The sequence below is a fragment of the Nelumbo lutea genome, chromosome 1 (genome assembly GCF_056320005.1).
Source record: "Nelumbo lutea isolate HS-2025 chromosome 1, American lotus-T2T, whole genome shotgun sequence".
NCBI lineage: Eukaryota > Viridiplantae > Streptophyta > Magnoliopsida > Proteales > Nelumbonaceae > Nelumbo > Nelumbo lutea.
The window spans coordinates 52,398,669-52,415,833 of NC_142684.1; the positions used below are offsets into that span (position 1 = coordinate 52,398,669).

The 17,165-nt window shown below is 37.3% G+C and overlaps 1 protein-coding gene across 3 annotated transcripts; it reads left to right on the plus strand.

Annotated features, from left to right (window-relative positions):
* Positions 1–2,985: 2,985 nt before the first annotated feature.
* LOC148874635 (putative magnesium transporter NIPA2) lies at positions 2,986–16,765 on the plus strand. Of its 3 annotated transcripts, XM_088963511.1 has the most exons (9): positions 2,986–3,470; positions 3,576–3,731; positions 3,894–3,950; positions 7,710–7,800; positions 7,984–8,144; positions 8,490–8,617; positions 8,956–9,093; positions 15,075–15,167; positions 16,253–16,765. In XM_088963511.1, the coding sequence occupies exons 2-9, from the start codon at positions 3,605–3,607 to the stop codon at positions 16,433–16,435; spliced, it is 978 nt and encodes a 325-aa protein (XP_088819637.1). In that variant the 5' UTR covers positions 2,986–3,470; positions 3,576–3,604; the 3' UTR covers positions 16,436–16,765. The 3 variants fall into 3 exon arrangements, with proteins under 3 accessions (XP_088819637.1, XP_088819638.1, XP_088819639.1); XM_088963512.1 differs by lacking the exons at positions 2,986–3,470; positions 3,576–3,731; positions 3,894–3,950 and adding an exon at positions 4,119–4,268; XM_088963513.1 differs by lacking the exons at positions 2,986–3,470; positions 3,576–3,731; positions 3,894–3,950 and having other exon boundaries at positions 7,726–7,965; positions 8,061–8,144.
* Positions 16,766–17,165: the final 400 nt, after the last annotated feature.

Sequence of the window (17,165 nt, forward strand, 5' to 3'; positions counted from 1 at the left end):
CACAAGAGATTATAACTTTGCATGAATTCAGATATACTCCTAACACTGTCCCAATCACATCGGGAACGAGTTCAGATCACCTGCCAACAAAACACATTCTCTACCAACATAATCTTACACCACACATCTTATACATGATGGGTCCTATCCTCATAGCGAGATGTGCGGTGTTAGATCAAGTTGGTAGAGGCTTGGAAAATGTTTTGTTGGCAGAAGATCTCAATTCATCGGTAGGGTGGTCATGAGCCAAGCTTAGTCGAGCTTTTAACAAGCTATTCGAGCTTGACTTGCGAAAAACTCAATTCAGATCAATCTAAACCAAGTTTAGAGTCAAGCTTGAGCCTAATAAAGCTCGGCTCATGAGGTTCACGACCTTAATTGAGCTTTGACATATACTAGTAAAAGTGAACACGCGTCGCACGTGGCAGTGTATATATTGTCATTCAACTCAAAGACCTAATTTCAAGTGTTCTTATAGTTTCTATCAATGTTTTCAACATGTGGTTGAACCATGGAGTTGGATTTATTAGTTTATCATTTGGACATATTTTTTTAGTACGTTTTAGCCTAAATCAATTTATTGCAAAAAAATCATTGGCTTGGTCAACAACCAAATGAGGTCTTTACTGGTTGAACCACTAGTCTATCTAACCAAGAAAATGGGCTATGGTTAAGGCATTAATTTTTATTTTTACTAACAATAATTCTCATTTGTTCAAATATCAAGATAATTCTTTTACATTTAGAGTGTTGAGAATAATAGAATTTTTTGTTTAATATGAAGAATATATGATATTAGTGCATGCTCAAAATTTTCTATAAAATTTATAAAAAATTCTATATTTTTATTTTTTATTATTTAATTTATAACATAATAAAGTTTACTTATTTACCGAGAGGAAATGTAATTCCAATATATTATTTGATATTGTTTTTTAATATTGGAGTCAAATCAATTTATTAGATTGCTTAACCAACCATTCACTTTAAGATTGTAGGTTCATTTACAACCAAACCATTTGATGTGGTTAGTGGAGTCATGTGTTGGACATTAATGCTTTTTTTCTCTTAATTTTTGTACCATTTTCATCATTAATGAAAATAATTCTCATTTATCACACTTTTTTTATATGGTGAATATATAATATTATAGAATGTACGCAAATTTATCTATAATTTTCTATAATTTTATAAATTTTATTATTTAATTATAACATCATGTGCTGATCCTTTTGATATGGACAATTGAACCACTAATCCACCACTTGGATGGAAAAGTCATTTTTCTTTTTTAGTTGATTTTAAATCTTGTATTCCATTTTCATCATTAATAAAAGTAATTCTTATTTTCATATTTATTTTTGTTCAGTATTATGATTATATAACAGTAGAACTGTATCAAAATTCTTTATAAAAAGCTTATATTTTTTTTTTTGAGATTTTATATAATTTTTAATATTTATTACTTAGTTATGATATCATAGATTGATCCATTTAGCCTCGAAGATTAGATCGTTGACCTTCCATCTAGATATGAAACTGGTTTCATTTTCAAGTTGGTTTTGAATTTTGCATTTAATTTATATCACTAATAAAATAATTATTATTCATCATACTTATATTTTATTATATGATTAATATATAATATTATAGATGTGCCCAAAATCATTTCATATTTTTTATTATTCTATTTTAAAATTTTTATATTTTTTATTATACATTACAAGTTAACCCATTTGGCCTGGAAGGTTGAACCACTAACCCATCCCCTAGATAGGATAATTGTTTCATTTCCCATTAGTTCTAAGTTGTATATTCCGTGTCCATCATTAATAAAATTATGTCTTTTTTATCATACTTATTTTTTAATATGACAAATACATAATAATAGAAATGTGTCGAATTTGGTTTTTCAAAATTTCTGTGTTCTATATTTTCTATATTTTTAGATTTCTAAATTTTTATTATTTATTTATAACATCATAGAATTATCCTTCTGACCCAAATGGTTGAACTACTTACCCACCACCACCTAAATAGAAAAATATGATTTTATTTATAGGTTTATTTTAAAATATAAAATTTCATTGTATTAATAATTATTGTGTATGGATTTATTAGTGGAATGTAATGATGAGAAACACAAGTATAATGCTGTATTCAGTGAGAAAGAGAATGTGATTTATTTGATGACTTAAATGTGAGACCTAATGAGAAGTAATTGAATGTATTTAATAGTATTATTTTAATTATATTTTCTACCCTTACAATGGAGATGGACCAAAATCAAGAAAATGGGTATTTTAGTAAGGAAAAATTCTATAAGCCAATACCTTATTCACACTTTTATAAGTAGTATAAATATGTACATATACATACATGCATATATACACATAGATACAAACATATTATACATATAAAAAATAATAAATATACATAATAAAAATTATTATATATAATATTTTTATTTTATATATATATAATAACAACTAATTTTTATATTCTTAATATATTATATGTTAAGTAAAAAACAATTTATAAATATATATCTATTACTTTTATAAAATGTTTGGCTTATAATCCAGCTCGAACCGAACTGAGCTTTAACTTATGAGCATTTGACTCGAGCTGAATTTGAGACCAAGCTTGATGGTTTATTTGCGAGCCAAGCTCAAATAACTAATGTTCTCGGCTTGACTCAAATCGGCTCCTGCTCAACAAGAACATTTCATTGGTATCATATATCTGTCGTACCCCATGAATGATTTGTAAGGGGTGCTATGTGGGGAGTCTGAACTCTGAAATCGGGTTGCCTTTGGCCAAAATAGTCAGGGGATGATTTGTCAAGAGAAAAAGGAATAGGGGTAATTTGGGAAGCAAAGAAAGCATGAGAACTGTTCAACGAAAAGATGGACTGAGAATGGTGAGGGGATCTGCTCCTCAGTGCTTCACAAGTACATACACCGTGCATTGAAATCATCCCGTGAATTATAACTAATAAGTATGGAAGATGCTGCCGATAGGATGTGCGTGTGGGGCGACAGGTGTAAGGAACAAATCTGATCTCCTGAGAATGACATGACAGGTAAATGAGAAGATAAGGGAAATAAGTAGGGGTAAAAATGAAAAAAGGAGCTGTATCTTTTAAGCCGCAGGAAACGCGGGATCTTAAAGTATGGTGGTGTTTGTATTCGTCTGGGACTCGACGTAACGGAAATACCCGTTGCTCTGGCGCTGCATTCTATTCCACACTGACCTGAGCCTCTCAGCCTGAGCCTGACCTGAGTCTGGCCCTGATCCTCAACACCCTCTCTCCCTTCCTCATTTGCAAAGGAAGCTTCCAAGAAACACAACCCATCGTCGTTGTCGTCCTCCTCCTCATCTAACCCGTCTCAATCATCGTCAATTCATGAGGCTTTTGGGTCGTTATACAGATTTGGAATGGCAACGTAGATGATAGAACCAAGAGGGTAAGTCCTGAATATTGTTTAATCTATTGGCTTCCTGGTTTTGTTTTTACTGATCATTTTTTTTTTCATGTGTTGGTCTGTACGGGTTTGATTTGGTGGCATTAGCTCTGCAAGATCTTGATCTCATTTCTATAATGGGGATGAATTCTGACAACGTACGTGGGTTTGTTTTGGCCGTTTCTTCGAGCTTTTTTATTGGTTCGAGTTTTATAGTGAAGAAAAAGGGGCTTATGAGAGCAGGGATGCATGGAGTCAGAGCAGGTTTGTCTTCTTTTTCCTTATTCCAGTAAGTTTCAGCATTTGGGTTGTGACCATTTTTTTTTCTGAAAATATCGTAGATATCAGATTGGGCAGCACAATAGAAAATTTCAGTATTTCTTTATTTCTTTTTACTCCAGTACTGAGATTATTTATTCTATTCAGGTTTAGGTGGGTTCTCATACTTGTACGAGCCTTTGTGGTGGCTTGGAATGATATCCAGTAAGTGCCTCTTCTATTATTTGGCTCGACAATGGGAACATTTTTTATGAAATTAATAGAAGCTAAGGACCTGTTAGTTCCTCTTAAATGTGTGTTCCTCTTATCTCTTATCTCTTACAGAGGAAATTCTTATATATGAAGTTAAAATGGATATTTGTCAATTTTCAGAATTCAGAACTGCATTCGGAGTCAGACTGCAGACATGAATGAAGAGGCCCTAAATGTTAAATTGTTTTGTGTTGCATCCTTTTTCCTTTTTTTAGTTGGTTAACTGGGATTGAATTGATCTCATAGTTGCCATCCTGAAAGTCATGAATGGTATTGTGGTTATCAAACTATTTATTTCAAACTTATAGGAAACCTGCTACTCATGATTATTTTAGTTTATTTTTAATTATGGAATTCGATAATGAATTGTTTCCCTTGGAAAGTTATTCATACTTTACTTGATCCTCCTTAGGTTTATTTATTTATTTATATTTGTACAGAAATTTCCCTTTCTCTTAGTCTATAATAAAATTCTGGGCTTGATATTAAGACTTCCCTTGCATCCTCCACAGAGATGGAGCCAATAGAAAAATAATTTGAGGGGGTGTTAAGTTAGTAATTTACAAAGGAAATATGGGATTCACTTTATATAAGCACATGGAGTTTTCAAAAACTTTGCGTTATTGCCCCTTTGCCTCTCTGAATCCACCTGTAATCCTTCACTCCTGTTCAATGATACAAAGTCCTCACACATAAAATGCTATGGGTTCTGCACCTTCAAAAGATTCACTGGGAGATTTTCCAAATACAACATGCTTGTCTAAAGAACTTTTTTTTTTTGTCGAGCTGATAAGCACATATATTGTATAATTTCAGACCAGGAATTCTTAATTCAGTGTCTATCAATTTTATAGGATACATAAGTTGATGCATGAGCAGCTTTAGCCTTTATTTGGGATTGGCTAGATGCATTTTCTCTGCCATTCCACTCCATCTTAATTTCTCATTCAATGTACATGAATAAACCATCTTATTTGACTTTTCCTGATTTTGTTGTTGTTGGGCATTTTTACCAGCTCACCTTGATACTAAAGGTTCTGTTATGCTAAAACTTGGCATTTGAAATAACCCCTTTTATAGGCTCTAGATGATGATGCTCCAAGAAAAATCAGCGGAAAACCTGGGTACTTAACACTAGCAAACAAGATATCATAACTCATAAGAAGGGGCATATCTAAGGAGGCCACACATGGATTTTCTTATTTTTACTATATCTTTTAACTGCTTATGTAATGGAAGCAGGTCTGCTAGTCAGGTCATTTAGTGAGCTTCTCTTAATGATCTAGGATCATTCAGCTTGGCATTTTAGTTGGGAGCCCACAAGGATTCCACACGCTAGCTGTCTCAGTGGACTCTATTCATGAGGCAGGTTTCAGCCCCAAAAGACTTGATAAATGTCAAAAATAAGTGCTTTCTGGGCAAATTTTTATATTATAATATTAAAATATTTAACAGCTAATATTTGTGAAGAAATTACAGTTAAAAAATATTTGTGAAGAAATCACCAATACAATTTCTATAACGCTGAATAGGATTGGAGGGTTGAATATCTAGCCAATCAAGATGGTTGTACATATGATGAACAGTTTGTATTTGCCATATCATACTTACAAGTGAAATAAATAAGATTAGTTCTGTAAGGAGGCTTCCTACTCGACCTGATTGGAAACATTTTTTCCTTGTGTAATAAATATTATTTATGGTTGTACCTCTGTGATGATTTTTGGAGATTGACATGCTGCGCACATTTGAACATCTGACTACTTGGCACCTGTGCCATATATCAAGGTATCATTGGCATGGGATCTATGTTCCATATGTAAAAATGTCTAATTTTATCCTCCCAAATACCAGGTGAGTACTTTCTCTCACTCATGGTCGGTTTCAGGGGGTTATTCTCATCCATCATTTTAACTGTTCTTTCATTTATATTTTTATTTTACTAAAATTGTTCTCCATATAATTTAATTTTGTAGCTAACCAAAAAGCATAGGTTGTAATGCCACCTAAACCTTGGGCAAAGTGGAAGCATTGGGAAAAGGAGATAACCTATCAAAAGGTTACTGCAAGAAGAGGCAAACAGTGGCATATCCTAGATGTAGAGCTGCTTTAACATATGACATTATGAGAACTATTTCTATTTTCTTTTTATCTCATCACAAAAGATAGACATTCATATATTTAATGCATAAAAACCAACAAATATTTTATTACCTTGGTTGGTCCAAGTTTTTGTGTTTGCAATAAAAATGTTGCAGATTATGTAACATTTCTTTCTTTGACTTTACAAGTGTAGATTGTTTTGAGTCCGGCCTTGATCACATCAAGTTCTAATATGGATATAGAGTTGATGGAATGGACCTTAGATCAAATCTGGATCTAGTAAGCATCTAATACTAGCGAACTAAGATATTTGAACCCAATTTAAATCTGATATCATGGTTGTGAAGGCGTCTAAGAGATTCTAGGCAATAGTGGAGCACCTAGGCATTGTCTAGGTGATAAAGTTTTGCAAAAAATGACTAAATCCTAGGTTAGTTCCCTAGGTTTACATACCAATCAACATGAATAATACTCTTTACTTATAAGTAATAACATTAATTTTTCTCTCAAAACATAGCAAATCATTATACATAAAAGATAATGGTATTTCAAATCAATTAATTTCAATATTTGAAGCGCAACTCTATAACTTTATAAATATTTAATAGGGAAATTTCATGTCAGAAAATCATCAACAACTAAATAAGGCTATAATTTTATACTGAAAAGTTTTAAGAGAGTAAAGGAAAGAGAAAAGAACAAGTGGCAGAGCCCTTTTTCTTTTTAATGTAGAGAGAAACTGTTTATAAAGAGAAAAGTCTTTACCATTCTCTTTATTTTCTTTTTCTTATTAAAACCCTTGGATCTTTTATGTTGTAATGGTAAAATCTTTAAAAATATGTTATACATATAATATATGATAGGATGTATTTACACACACAGTAATAATATGTAGCTGTAGTAACAATATTACAATATAGCACATCCGTTTCGTTTTTTTGTCACCTATGGGGGTACCTTATTGTCTAGGCAGGTGCCTAGTTACTTGGACAGGCGTCTATTTATAAATGATGTTATTTATACGAGGTGACTAGGCAACAGCTTGACAACTGTCTGACATGTTTACATCCCTAACTGGGCTCCAAGACTAGTTATTTAAAAAGGAAGAGAGTTTAAAGTTGTAGTACAGATCATTAGCAATGCATATCCACTTGATCAGTCCATATAGATTTTGTCATCACTAAAAAGAAAAAAAAGAAAAACTACAGAGACACTACAACAGTGAAGCTAGGCAAGCCTAGCCTGCCTAGGTATCAACTGGGCAATTTTGGAGACCTACCACCTACAATCAACTATGTGGGCAGCATGGATATAAATATTTACTGTGGACATATAAGTGACTTACCCTTTTAACCAAAATGCTTTTGCCCCAGCTATCTGGAGTCCTGGGAGGGGCGGACTAGATGTTTTTCATAGACAGTCTTTAATAAATCTTTACTAGATAGTCCCATTTGCTTTGTGACAGTTCATATGTCTGTGCTTATACTGACCTCTTTTATTTTCTACCTATTATTTTAGATCTTGTGAATATTTCTTTTTCATATAATTCTTTTCTTCCTAGAAGATTTCTCCAGTTTATATAAATAATGCTTCTATATGCTTTGCTAGTGGCCATTGGCGAGATAGCAAACTTTGCTGCTTATGCATTTGCTCCTGCAATTCTTGTGACTCCTATGGGCGCTCTGAGTATCATCTTCAGGTATGGTTCAAGATAGCATTGCAATCCAAGTTCTCGGACATGCCAATTTTCACTTAATTTTCATCAACTTCAATGCAACAAAATCCTATCCTAGCTATATGGGGTTGGCTATGGGAATCTTGTTTCACCATTCAACTTTATCATTATCTAATTTTATCTCTGAAGGTAAATTCCTTAATGCAGCTCAGTGCTGGCTCATTTCATTTTGGATGAAAAATTGCACATTTTTGGCATTCTTGGCTGTGTTCTTTGTGTGGTAGGCTCTGTTACTATTGTTCTACATGCTCCACGAGAGAAAGCTGTTGAATCAGTTAAAGAAGTATGGAACCTAGCCACTGGGCCAGGTAATTTGAAATCTGTTAGTTACACTTCTAATTGGATATCCAACCCTCCCAAGATTTCTTGTAATCTTTGCTACATCTTTCATACTACTTGTTTAATTGATTTTTGTAAATATACATGAATTACAGATTGTTTTCTACATATTCATTCTAAATTTTGTATTGCATCCATTTGAGTTTATATGTGTGGACTTATTTTGAAGAATGGATTGACTTGGAGTTTTATAAATATCCTCTTTGATGTATATGGTTTAAATTAGCTGAAAAACTCTTTTTATTGATTATTGATTCCTTGGCTTCTTTTTTGAATCAGTAAAACTAATATGTAATTTTTCTTTTTTCCAACAGGCTTCATTGTTTACATTTGTATAGTTTTACTATTGGTTCTTGTGCTCATTTTCCAGTTTGTGCCACGTTATGGGCAAAAATATATGGTGGTATATGTTGGAATTTGCTCTCTCATGGGCTCTCTTACGGTATGTTTAGCATCTTTTTCAGTTTATACAAACTCAAAACCATTTGGGCTACTTGGCTAGAGAGGAATGCTAGAGTTTTGAAGGAAATAAAAATCCTGTAGATAATGTGATAAACTCTTCCTTTGATTTGTTGAGGGGCTAGCTATCCATTCATAGTTCCTCCAATGGATATGTAGGCCATTCCTTTTTGTATATAGATTTTTTGGGGGCCTATTAACTTGTAATTGGCTGGATGTGCAGATCCTCATTGTACATAAGCAGCTTGTATGATATTAATACAATTTACCTTAAAAAAAACATTATATCTGCACCTGACATTCTTTACCCTTCTGGTTCAGGTTATGTCTGTCAAAGCAGTGGGAATTGCTTTGAAGTTAACTTTTTCAGGATTGAATCAGTTTATCTACTTCCAAACATGGGTTTTCATTGTTGTAGTTGTTTTATGCTGCCTCATGCAGTTGAACTATTTGAACAAGGTAATGCACAACAAAAAAAGAAAGACTTTTAAGTTTTAAAATATCATCTTCGAAGATTGCTACACAGTGGACAATGTAGTTTCAACATTAAACTAATAAAGCCTTGATTTATTAGTGGATATGTAATTTTCATATACTTTTCTAATAAATTGATGACATTGCTGAGATTTGAAAGGAATTATAGGATTACTTAAGTCATGGTACAGTCAGTATTTACATAAAATCTTATGGTGATTATTTATCCATTAATGTTATTTTACTTCAAGAGTTATAGTTTAAAAATATGGTTGCTGATGCGTGTACTATTTATCCCAAATTAGAAGCTTTTACATATGACATTGTTACCCTTAATAACTAAGGTACAAGGGATAATTTTAAGATGGGTTAAGATATACTAAATAAATATTTGCTCACTGCTTAAATCACACACACACCCACATGCACTTGCACACCTTAATTAAAGGAAAGCCCTCAGATAGATTGTCCTTCAGAAACACAGAATTCTATTTTTTCAAGAAACAGTATCCAAGATATGGGTACTTTCCACTCTCAAGAAGCTTTCTTCTTGTGTCTATCTATTCTAAAAGAAAATGTACCCACTCTAAAAGATGCGGGTCCCATATCAATCTTTGTAATTCAATTTCCTAATTGAAATAAAAGACTCATTAGACTTTTAAATTACAAATTAAACCTGATTTAATTATTTAAATTTAACAAGGAATTCAAATTAGATAATAGTTACCAAATAAATGTTGAATCTCAAAAAAAAAATGATATTATTACCAAAATAAAATAAAACGAAATAATGATATATAGGTGTAGTTACCCCATACTTAGTACAGGTTGTAGCACTACTCTCTGAGTCAGTGGGTGGAGGTAATTCTCTCAAGGCTGAGATCTTGGCTGTGTTGGAAGGGGTAAGAAAAGCAAAAGAACTAAATATACAATATCTAATCATTGAAGGTGATTCCAAGGTATTTATTGTCTAGCTGGGGAAAAGAAGAGAAGGACTTTGGGAATACGCAAATTAAAAAAAGGAATTTAAGTGGCTGTCAAGGGGTATGGTTGTAAGGCTTCAGTGGGTTAAAAGGAGTGCTAACTCCTTTGCTGATGCCTTAACTAAACAAGGGGTGGGAAGGGTTCATTCACTGTAAGTATGCCTGTAAATCATTGACTGTGCTTTATCTATCCTTGGAGAAGGTTAAGAGAGTTTACCCCTTCCCTTGGATGTTGTATTCTTACTTTATTTCAATTAATGAAATCATGGTTATTGATAAAAAAAGGCTGGAGATGACTTAGCTTCCAGTAGACGACGGAGTTGGCTAATCTGCAAAAAGGGGAATCAGAGAACTCGGGGGTGCTTACCCGACGAGGTCGCTCCGATGCTTAAGTCAGTGATTTGCGAGCTGATGATAGTTTAGAAAGCAAGAGAGCTAGTGAGCAAAGATTACGCATACCTTTGCCCCCGGAGGGTTGGGGTCTTTATATATTTGAGTCCTCGCGGGTTTTTTAGAGTGGTTCCGGGATTCTTGCTATAATGAGGCCCATTTCCGCATTAATAGGAGATAACGCTGCCAGCTGATGAGGCTTATCACTGCCGCCCAAATCAATCAGGGGAGATAAGGCTAGCTGTTACGAGGCGTGATCCCATAAAGCATGGAATCTGGTGGCGAGATCTTCGGGGTCATTATGCAGAGGTCGGTCAATATTACCCGAGCCCCTTGGATCCAACCTGGTACGAATGCTGAAGTGCCTTGGAAGAGAGGTGGTCCTGATGCGATCGTGTTCCGAGGTGGACTTGTCCCGAGGTGGTTCGGTTATCTGAGCTCGGCCCGTTGCAGACTTGATGTGTCGGAGTGAGTTGTCATCCTGTCAGTTAGGTCGTGTCCACGTGTCCCCCTATTACTAGGTCTGGCCAAATCGCCCTACATCAATTGCCCTCCACTCCCCTAGCAGTCAGATGGATCATGGGTCGGACTTGTTCGGCCACCCGACTCAACAAGGAAAACCCAGGTCGTGTCTAGCTTACGCACGGACGTCACACGATTTGTAAACTCTACGGACGTCAAAAAACGTGCTAAACCGATTTTATACTTGGGGGTCGCGCAGCCGGTTTTCCTAGGAGCCGTTGGATTGCTTCAATCTCGATCGTTAGTTCTCGAACATAGCGGCTATAAATAGAGGGTCCGCGACTCATTTTTCTCGCCACAAATTTAGTGATTGAGCTCTCCCGAGGTCGCGTCGGAGTCTTCCAGCTTGGTTTTCTTTCTGTTTTCCACTTCGTCTTTTCTTTTCGGTGAGTCCTCATTCCTTAGCTTTTTCCTGCTTTTCAAATCATGTCAAGTCCTAGTGTAGATAGGCTCTTAGATAGTGTGTGGAGGGTGCTGTTGTTCCTGTCGGGGAAGTCACCTCTCGGTAGGGTGCCTCCCCTCTTCGGCCTTTAGAGGGAACCTCTGACCCTGAAGTCGAGCCATCTCGGCCCGGGGAGACCGAAGCTCAGGAAGAGGGTCCGTCGTCCAGATCGGGGGCCCCGACTTCTTCCCGAGGTTGGGATCCCGGTGACTTCGGGCCTTCCACACTATCTTCGGCCAGACTGTTGTACTTAGTGTCCTGCTATCGTCTCCCCGATAGCTTGGTCTTTAGCTTACCTTTAGGCCAATAACCTTGGGCTCATGATCACAATGAGCTCGCCATTTTTGAGGAGTAGCTCGCGGCAGAGCTGCGCTTCCCACTTCACCCTTTCTTGGTAGAAATAGTTAGGTTTTATAATATTACCATTGACCAGCTTCATCTGAATTCTATTCGGAACATTGTTGGCACTATTTCCCTGTTCCACTCCTACGGCCGACCCCTAACCTTGGATACCTTCAGCTTGATCTGTGCGATGGAGAGACCAGGGTGGTGATCAACTCGTAGAGGGACCTCGAGCTTGAGATGAAAAACTTCTTGACCGAAGACGCACTGGTGCGAGCTGGTTTGAGCCTTCCCGGTAGGTTTCCTTTCGGATGTTTACTTAAAATACCCTTTAAGTTCTTGACTAACTGTCTCGCTTTTTGCAGTTACAATGCCAGAGGTTGACGCAGAGAGCCTCCTGAGAAGCTCCCAGAGGGGGAAAAAGCGGAAGGCCGCGAATAGACTTCGCCGGGAAGTCGGGCCTTCAACCTCTAGACCAACTGAGGTCCTGGTCGTGGAGCCGATCTCCACTGAGCCCCCAGGGAGGAAGCCCGACCTAGATGCCCTGAAGTAGTCGTGGACAAGGGCTGCGAGGAGGATACTCATCCTCAGGAACCAGAGGACACGTCTGCATCAGAGGGGCCATTTGCCGAGCCAGAGAGCGCCCCTGCAAGCGAGAAAGAGAGCATCATGGATCACATGACCGCGGTGCGCAAGTCAAGGATGCCCTCTTTTCGGACGAGGTCGCATGATGGGCTAACATGTTTCGGCCCGGCTCTTGGGATTAGCTTCCAGCCATTGCATGGTGGTAAGTATTCTTCCTTCATTTTCGCTTTCTTTTTTCTTTTTTATACTTACCTCGGTTTTCTTTTGATAGGTCAATTCTTCCCTTCACGCAATGGCCTACCAATCCGCGATCCGCTCAAAGGAGGCTCGGGACGCCAAGGTGGAGATACGAAAGCTCCATCGCGAGCTGGACCTAGCTCGGGGCGAGGTACTTTGGGCTAGAAAGAGAATCGAGTGCCAGAAGCAGCTGATTTTGGACCAGGAGGGACAGATCTCCTTGCTGACCGAGGAGAACGCTAAGCAAAAGCTGATCTCATCGATGATTGAGGAGAACGCAAAACAGAAGGAGTTGATCTCAACAATGACCAAGGAGAAGGCACGACTTCAACGAGAAGTCGAAAATCTCGAAGCGATGGTCCAAGAGCGTACCCAAATCTTCGAGACCGCCATCCACGAGGCGCGGTCAGAAAAAGGAACCAGGCTGTTGAGCGCTTCAAGGAGTCCTTGGAGTTCCATGCTCTCCAGGTTGAATATGGCTCAAGCTCCTACCCCTCCGAGTTCAAGCTGTGCAGGTATCTGGTCCGACAGAAGTTCCCCGATCTCGACCTCGGTGGCATCACAATGTCGGGCTTAGTCCCCGGAGTGGCCAAGGCAGCGAACGAGGAGCTCGACTCGTCAGAGGAGGAGAGCGATGACAAGGTCGAAGTGGTGGACCTCTCGGATATGGCTAGCAGTCCTCCCGCGAGATAGTTTTTTCTTCTTTTTCTCTTCCTTTGTTTGAATCATGGATGTACACCTCGAAGCCATTGAGCTCGGGTCATGGCACCTCAGAACAACTAGGTGACACCCGGAACCACTCAGGCAACAACTTGCCAAGTTGATGGTGTCCAAGCTGGCGGCCTGGCCCACATGTGAGCTGGTGGCCTGGCCCAGGCGCCGACTTGGCACATGCTCCGACTTGGTGACCTAACTAGTAGAACAACTCAGCCTGACACGCCAAGTCCACAATGGATCGAGCTCAGATAATCAGGCTACCTCGGGACAAGACCACCTCGGACAAGTCCACCTTGGGACAAGTCTACCTCGGGACGAGTATACCTCGGTGCAAGGTCACATCAGGACCACCTCCGTCCCAAGGCACTTCGGCATTCATATCAGGTCGGATTTAAAGAGCACGAGCTTAGGCAATGCTGGCCGACCACCGCATGGCAACCCTGAGGATCTCGTCACCATACTCCGCGTCTTACGGGATCATACCTTGTAACGGCTAATATTATCTCCCCACTCCCCGATTCAGGCGGAAATGGTCAGCCTTACCGATTGGTGGCATTATCCCCAACTAACATGGAAACGGATCCTATCGCAGCGAGAACTCTGGAACTACTCCACCGAACCCGCAAGGACTCCAGTATATAAAGGCCTCACCCCCCAGGGGTAAGGGGATGTGTAATCTCTGCTCTCTAGCTCTCTCACAATCTAATATCATTTTCAGCTTGCAACCAAGTGCTAACTTAAGCATCAGAGCGACCCCGCCGGGTAAACAACCCCGAGTTCTTTGGTTCATCTCTTGCAGGTTCATCGAGCCCGTCATTGCTGGTAACCAGATCATCTCCTGCAGGGAGCAGCCGGATTGCGCTACATCAGTTATTGATTAAAAAAGGGTGGATTTCTTGAATATCCCCCTGAAATATCTGTACTTATTTACTTTATATACTTTAGTATTCTTCAAATATATCATTATTAAATTCTATGATACCCTAATACAGAGACTTCCCTAATGTACTGGTGCCATATGATACTGGATACTGCAATGGATACTTCTTGATGATATAACATTAACACTTCTAAAATATGTAAGTGGTATGTTTTAACAAATCATATTATAAAAAATCCAGACATATTAGAAATTTAACTAAATTTGGCAAGGCATATGTCTTGAGAAATGACATTTAGCTTCAAAAAATCCACACTGTAAACTATATTTTTAGTCTACATTAAATTATGGGATAGTATCAATATCTTAAATTTGGAGTATATCTATTTTTTGATTGACCAGTCAGCACCTAGGCATTGACCAGTCATTGCATTGACTAGAAATGTCAAAACTAGTCTTCACTTCACTTGAATTTGAGTGCTAGCTACCTGAAGTGTAAAGTTCATTTGAGTATTGTTTTTGAAATAAACCACTTTTTCTACGACAATGTTGTAGCACTGCACTGAAACAATAAAATCAAAGCCTTTGATGTATTGATATGGTCCCACCTTGAATTAGATGAAGTGCTTGGTGGGGCTGCAGCAATAAATCTAAGGCCATGATTTTTGGTTTTATCCCTGCACTACAACAAAAGTGATCTCTTTTTGAAGTAGATGGTTCTTTATCTTAAGGTGCCATGAAAAAAGACATATCTGATTAGATAGTTATTTGGTATTTTCTATTCTACAATTTAATCTTGTGTATTGTCTTGTTTTTATCTACTGGGAATAATTCTTAAAACTCATTTCTGTGTAATTTATATCTGCAGGCATTGGACACCTTCAATACTGCTGTTATATCCCCTGTTTACTATGTTATGTTCACATCTTTCACTATCATAGCAAGCATGATCATGTTTAAGGTGATTTAGCAAAGCACTTTATTTTTCCCAGTTTTGTGTAAAGTTCCAGATTTCACACTGTCACACAGATCATAATAATCATGCCCGTGCATATTGAAATATCTGCTATGTTTTTAGTGAAAGTAATTTTTGTAAGCTTTATTTCATCATTAAAATATTTAGGACATCTATACTATATATTATAGCAGGGAGATGGTAACATGGCTCTCCCTATTTTTTTATGTTTTTTCAAAAATTTGTAAAATTCAATTCAGGCATGAGATTAAGCATTAGGCATGTGATCCCTCGCCTTTATTTTTTCATATTTCTATTTTTTCCTTTTTATCATTGCCAAATTCCAATTACTGCAGTCAACCTCTCTCTTAATTTTTCTAATTCCAAAAACTCTCCTCACTTTTCTCTTCTACTCAAAAAGCTATTTTGTTAAAATTCTTCCCTCTCTCCTACTTTCTAATTTTTTGTTGAACTTCCTAAAACTCCCACTTTTTCACTTCTACTCAAACTTTTTTTTGTTAAAATTCTCTCCTCTCTCTCCTACTTTCAATCAATCAAGAAACCTACCCCTCTAGTTCACATAGAGGCTAAAATCCTCATAAAATATTTGCAATTGAGAATGGTATGACAAGGCACATATTTCAAAAAACATGAAATACTTGACAGTGCCCCGGCATTTCCAAAGATCAAGTGCAGGAAGTAACGAAAGATCATCGAAGAAAAGAACCATGGTTGTTAATCAGTAGCTATTTGCCACTGTTGATGAGATCCATGGATTTACCCCACTTTCGCTTGGGCACTAGCGAGTAGTTTCTTATCCCTGTTATCTATTATCATGCCCATTATCCAAAAAATAAAAAAAAATAAAAAAAACAGAAGAAAAAGAAGTTTTTCCGTCATGCCTGATAGATACAATTTATGCATTGCATTGTTTCTATGATTGTTTGACAACCAATTATTTTTTTGATTGCCATCAGTCAAGTCATGATATCATGCCACTGTAATGAAATAGCTGAGTTTTCAATAACAATTAAAATTTTCAAGATTCATAATCTTTTACTTTTGTTTTTTATACTTGTTAAAAATTTTAGGACTGGGACTCGCAAGATGCATCACAAATTGCAACTGAATTATGTGGTTTCGTGACTATCTTTTCTGGAACTTTTCTTCTACACAAGACGAAGGATATGGGTGATAATCAATCTGGCGAGTCAGCCATCTTGATGGCTTCAATTCCTGAATCTATAAGCTCCTCAGCTTCAAGTTCTAGATAGGCATAGGTGTTAGATTTCAACCATTTGGATGTTGTACCTCTCAGGTCAAAGTTCCTCTTTGCAATGTGAAAAGGCATATTGACAAGCAAAGAAAGAATCTCCTGGTATAGGCATGACTCTTGACACCATGTAACAGAACCTGAAAATTCATACTCCATGAATGTTAGGCAATCCACAAGGGCCCGCCTAAAGATCTTCATGCCTTGTGTTGCTAAAATTTCTGCTCTGTTTTTTGCAAGCTCGCCATACCTAATGTGAATAGGTTTCGTAATTGTAAGGTTGAAGAGTTCTTTGAGATGATAAGCACAGAACATTGCAGAGTTTCTAGTACATAGTTTCTATCATTTCCGTATTCAATGTCTTAACAATCAGCCAACCGGGTTGGCCATGCGTTTACACTTCCACCACCCCTCCCAAGACCATCCTTATATCTTGGACCAGCATTGGGTGATTGCCTTTTTGATAATGTCACTTTTTGGTGATAGCAATACGGGACAGTCATGTAAAATTTCACCGTATCTAACACGTATTGGTATAACAAGATTCAAAGTATTGATACAATAAAGGCAGAAAAACTGCGTATTGCACGATTCAAAAGGGTGATTTGATGCTCTAAAATATAATTTTTTTAAGCTTCAAGAACTGAGGAACAAGGAAGGGTATTAGCCTTAAAAATTGGCAGACGTCCTTAACTCGATACATACGCACCAATATGTATTAAAACCTTTGA

Excerpts from the sequence above, each read along its gene's own strand:
- LOC148874635 (XM_088963511.1), top strand. The coding sequence starts at position 3,605 with ATGGGGATGAATTCTGACAACGTACGTGGGTTTGTTTTGGCCGTTTCT. Across the intron at positions 3,732-3,893 it reads GATGCATGGAGTCAGAGCAG|GTTTAGGTGGGTTCTCATAC; the intron begins GTTTGTCTTCTT and ends TATTCTATTCAG. Across the intron at positions 8,145-8,489 it reads GAACCTAGCCACTGGGCCAG|GCTTCATTGTTTACATTTGT; the intron begins GTAATTTGAAAT and ends TTTTTCCAACAG.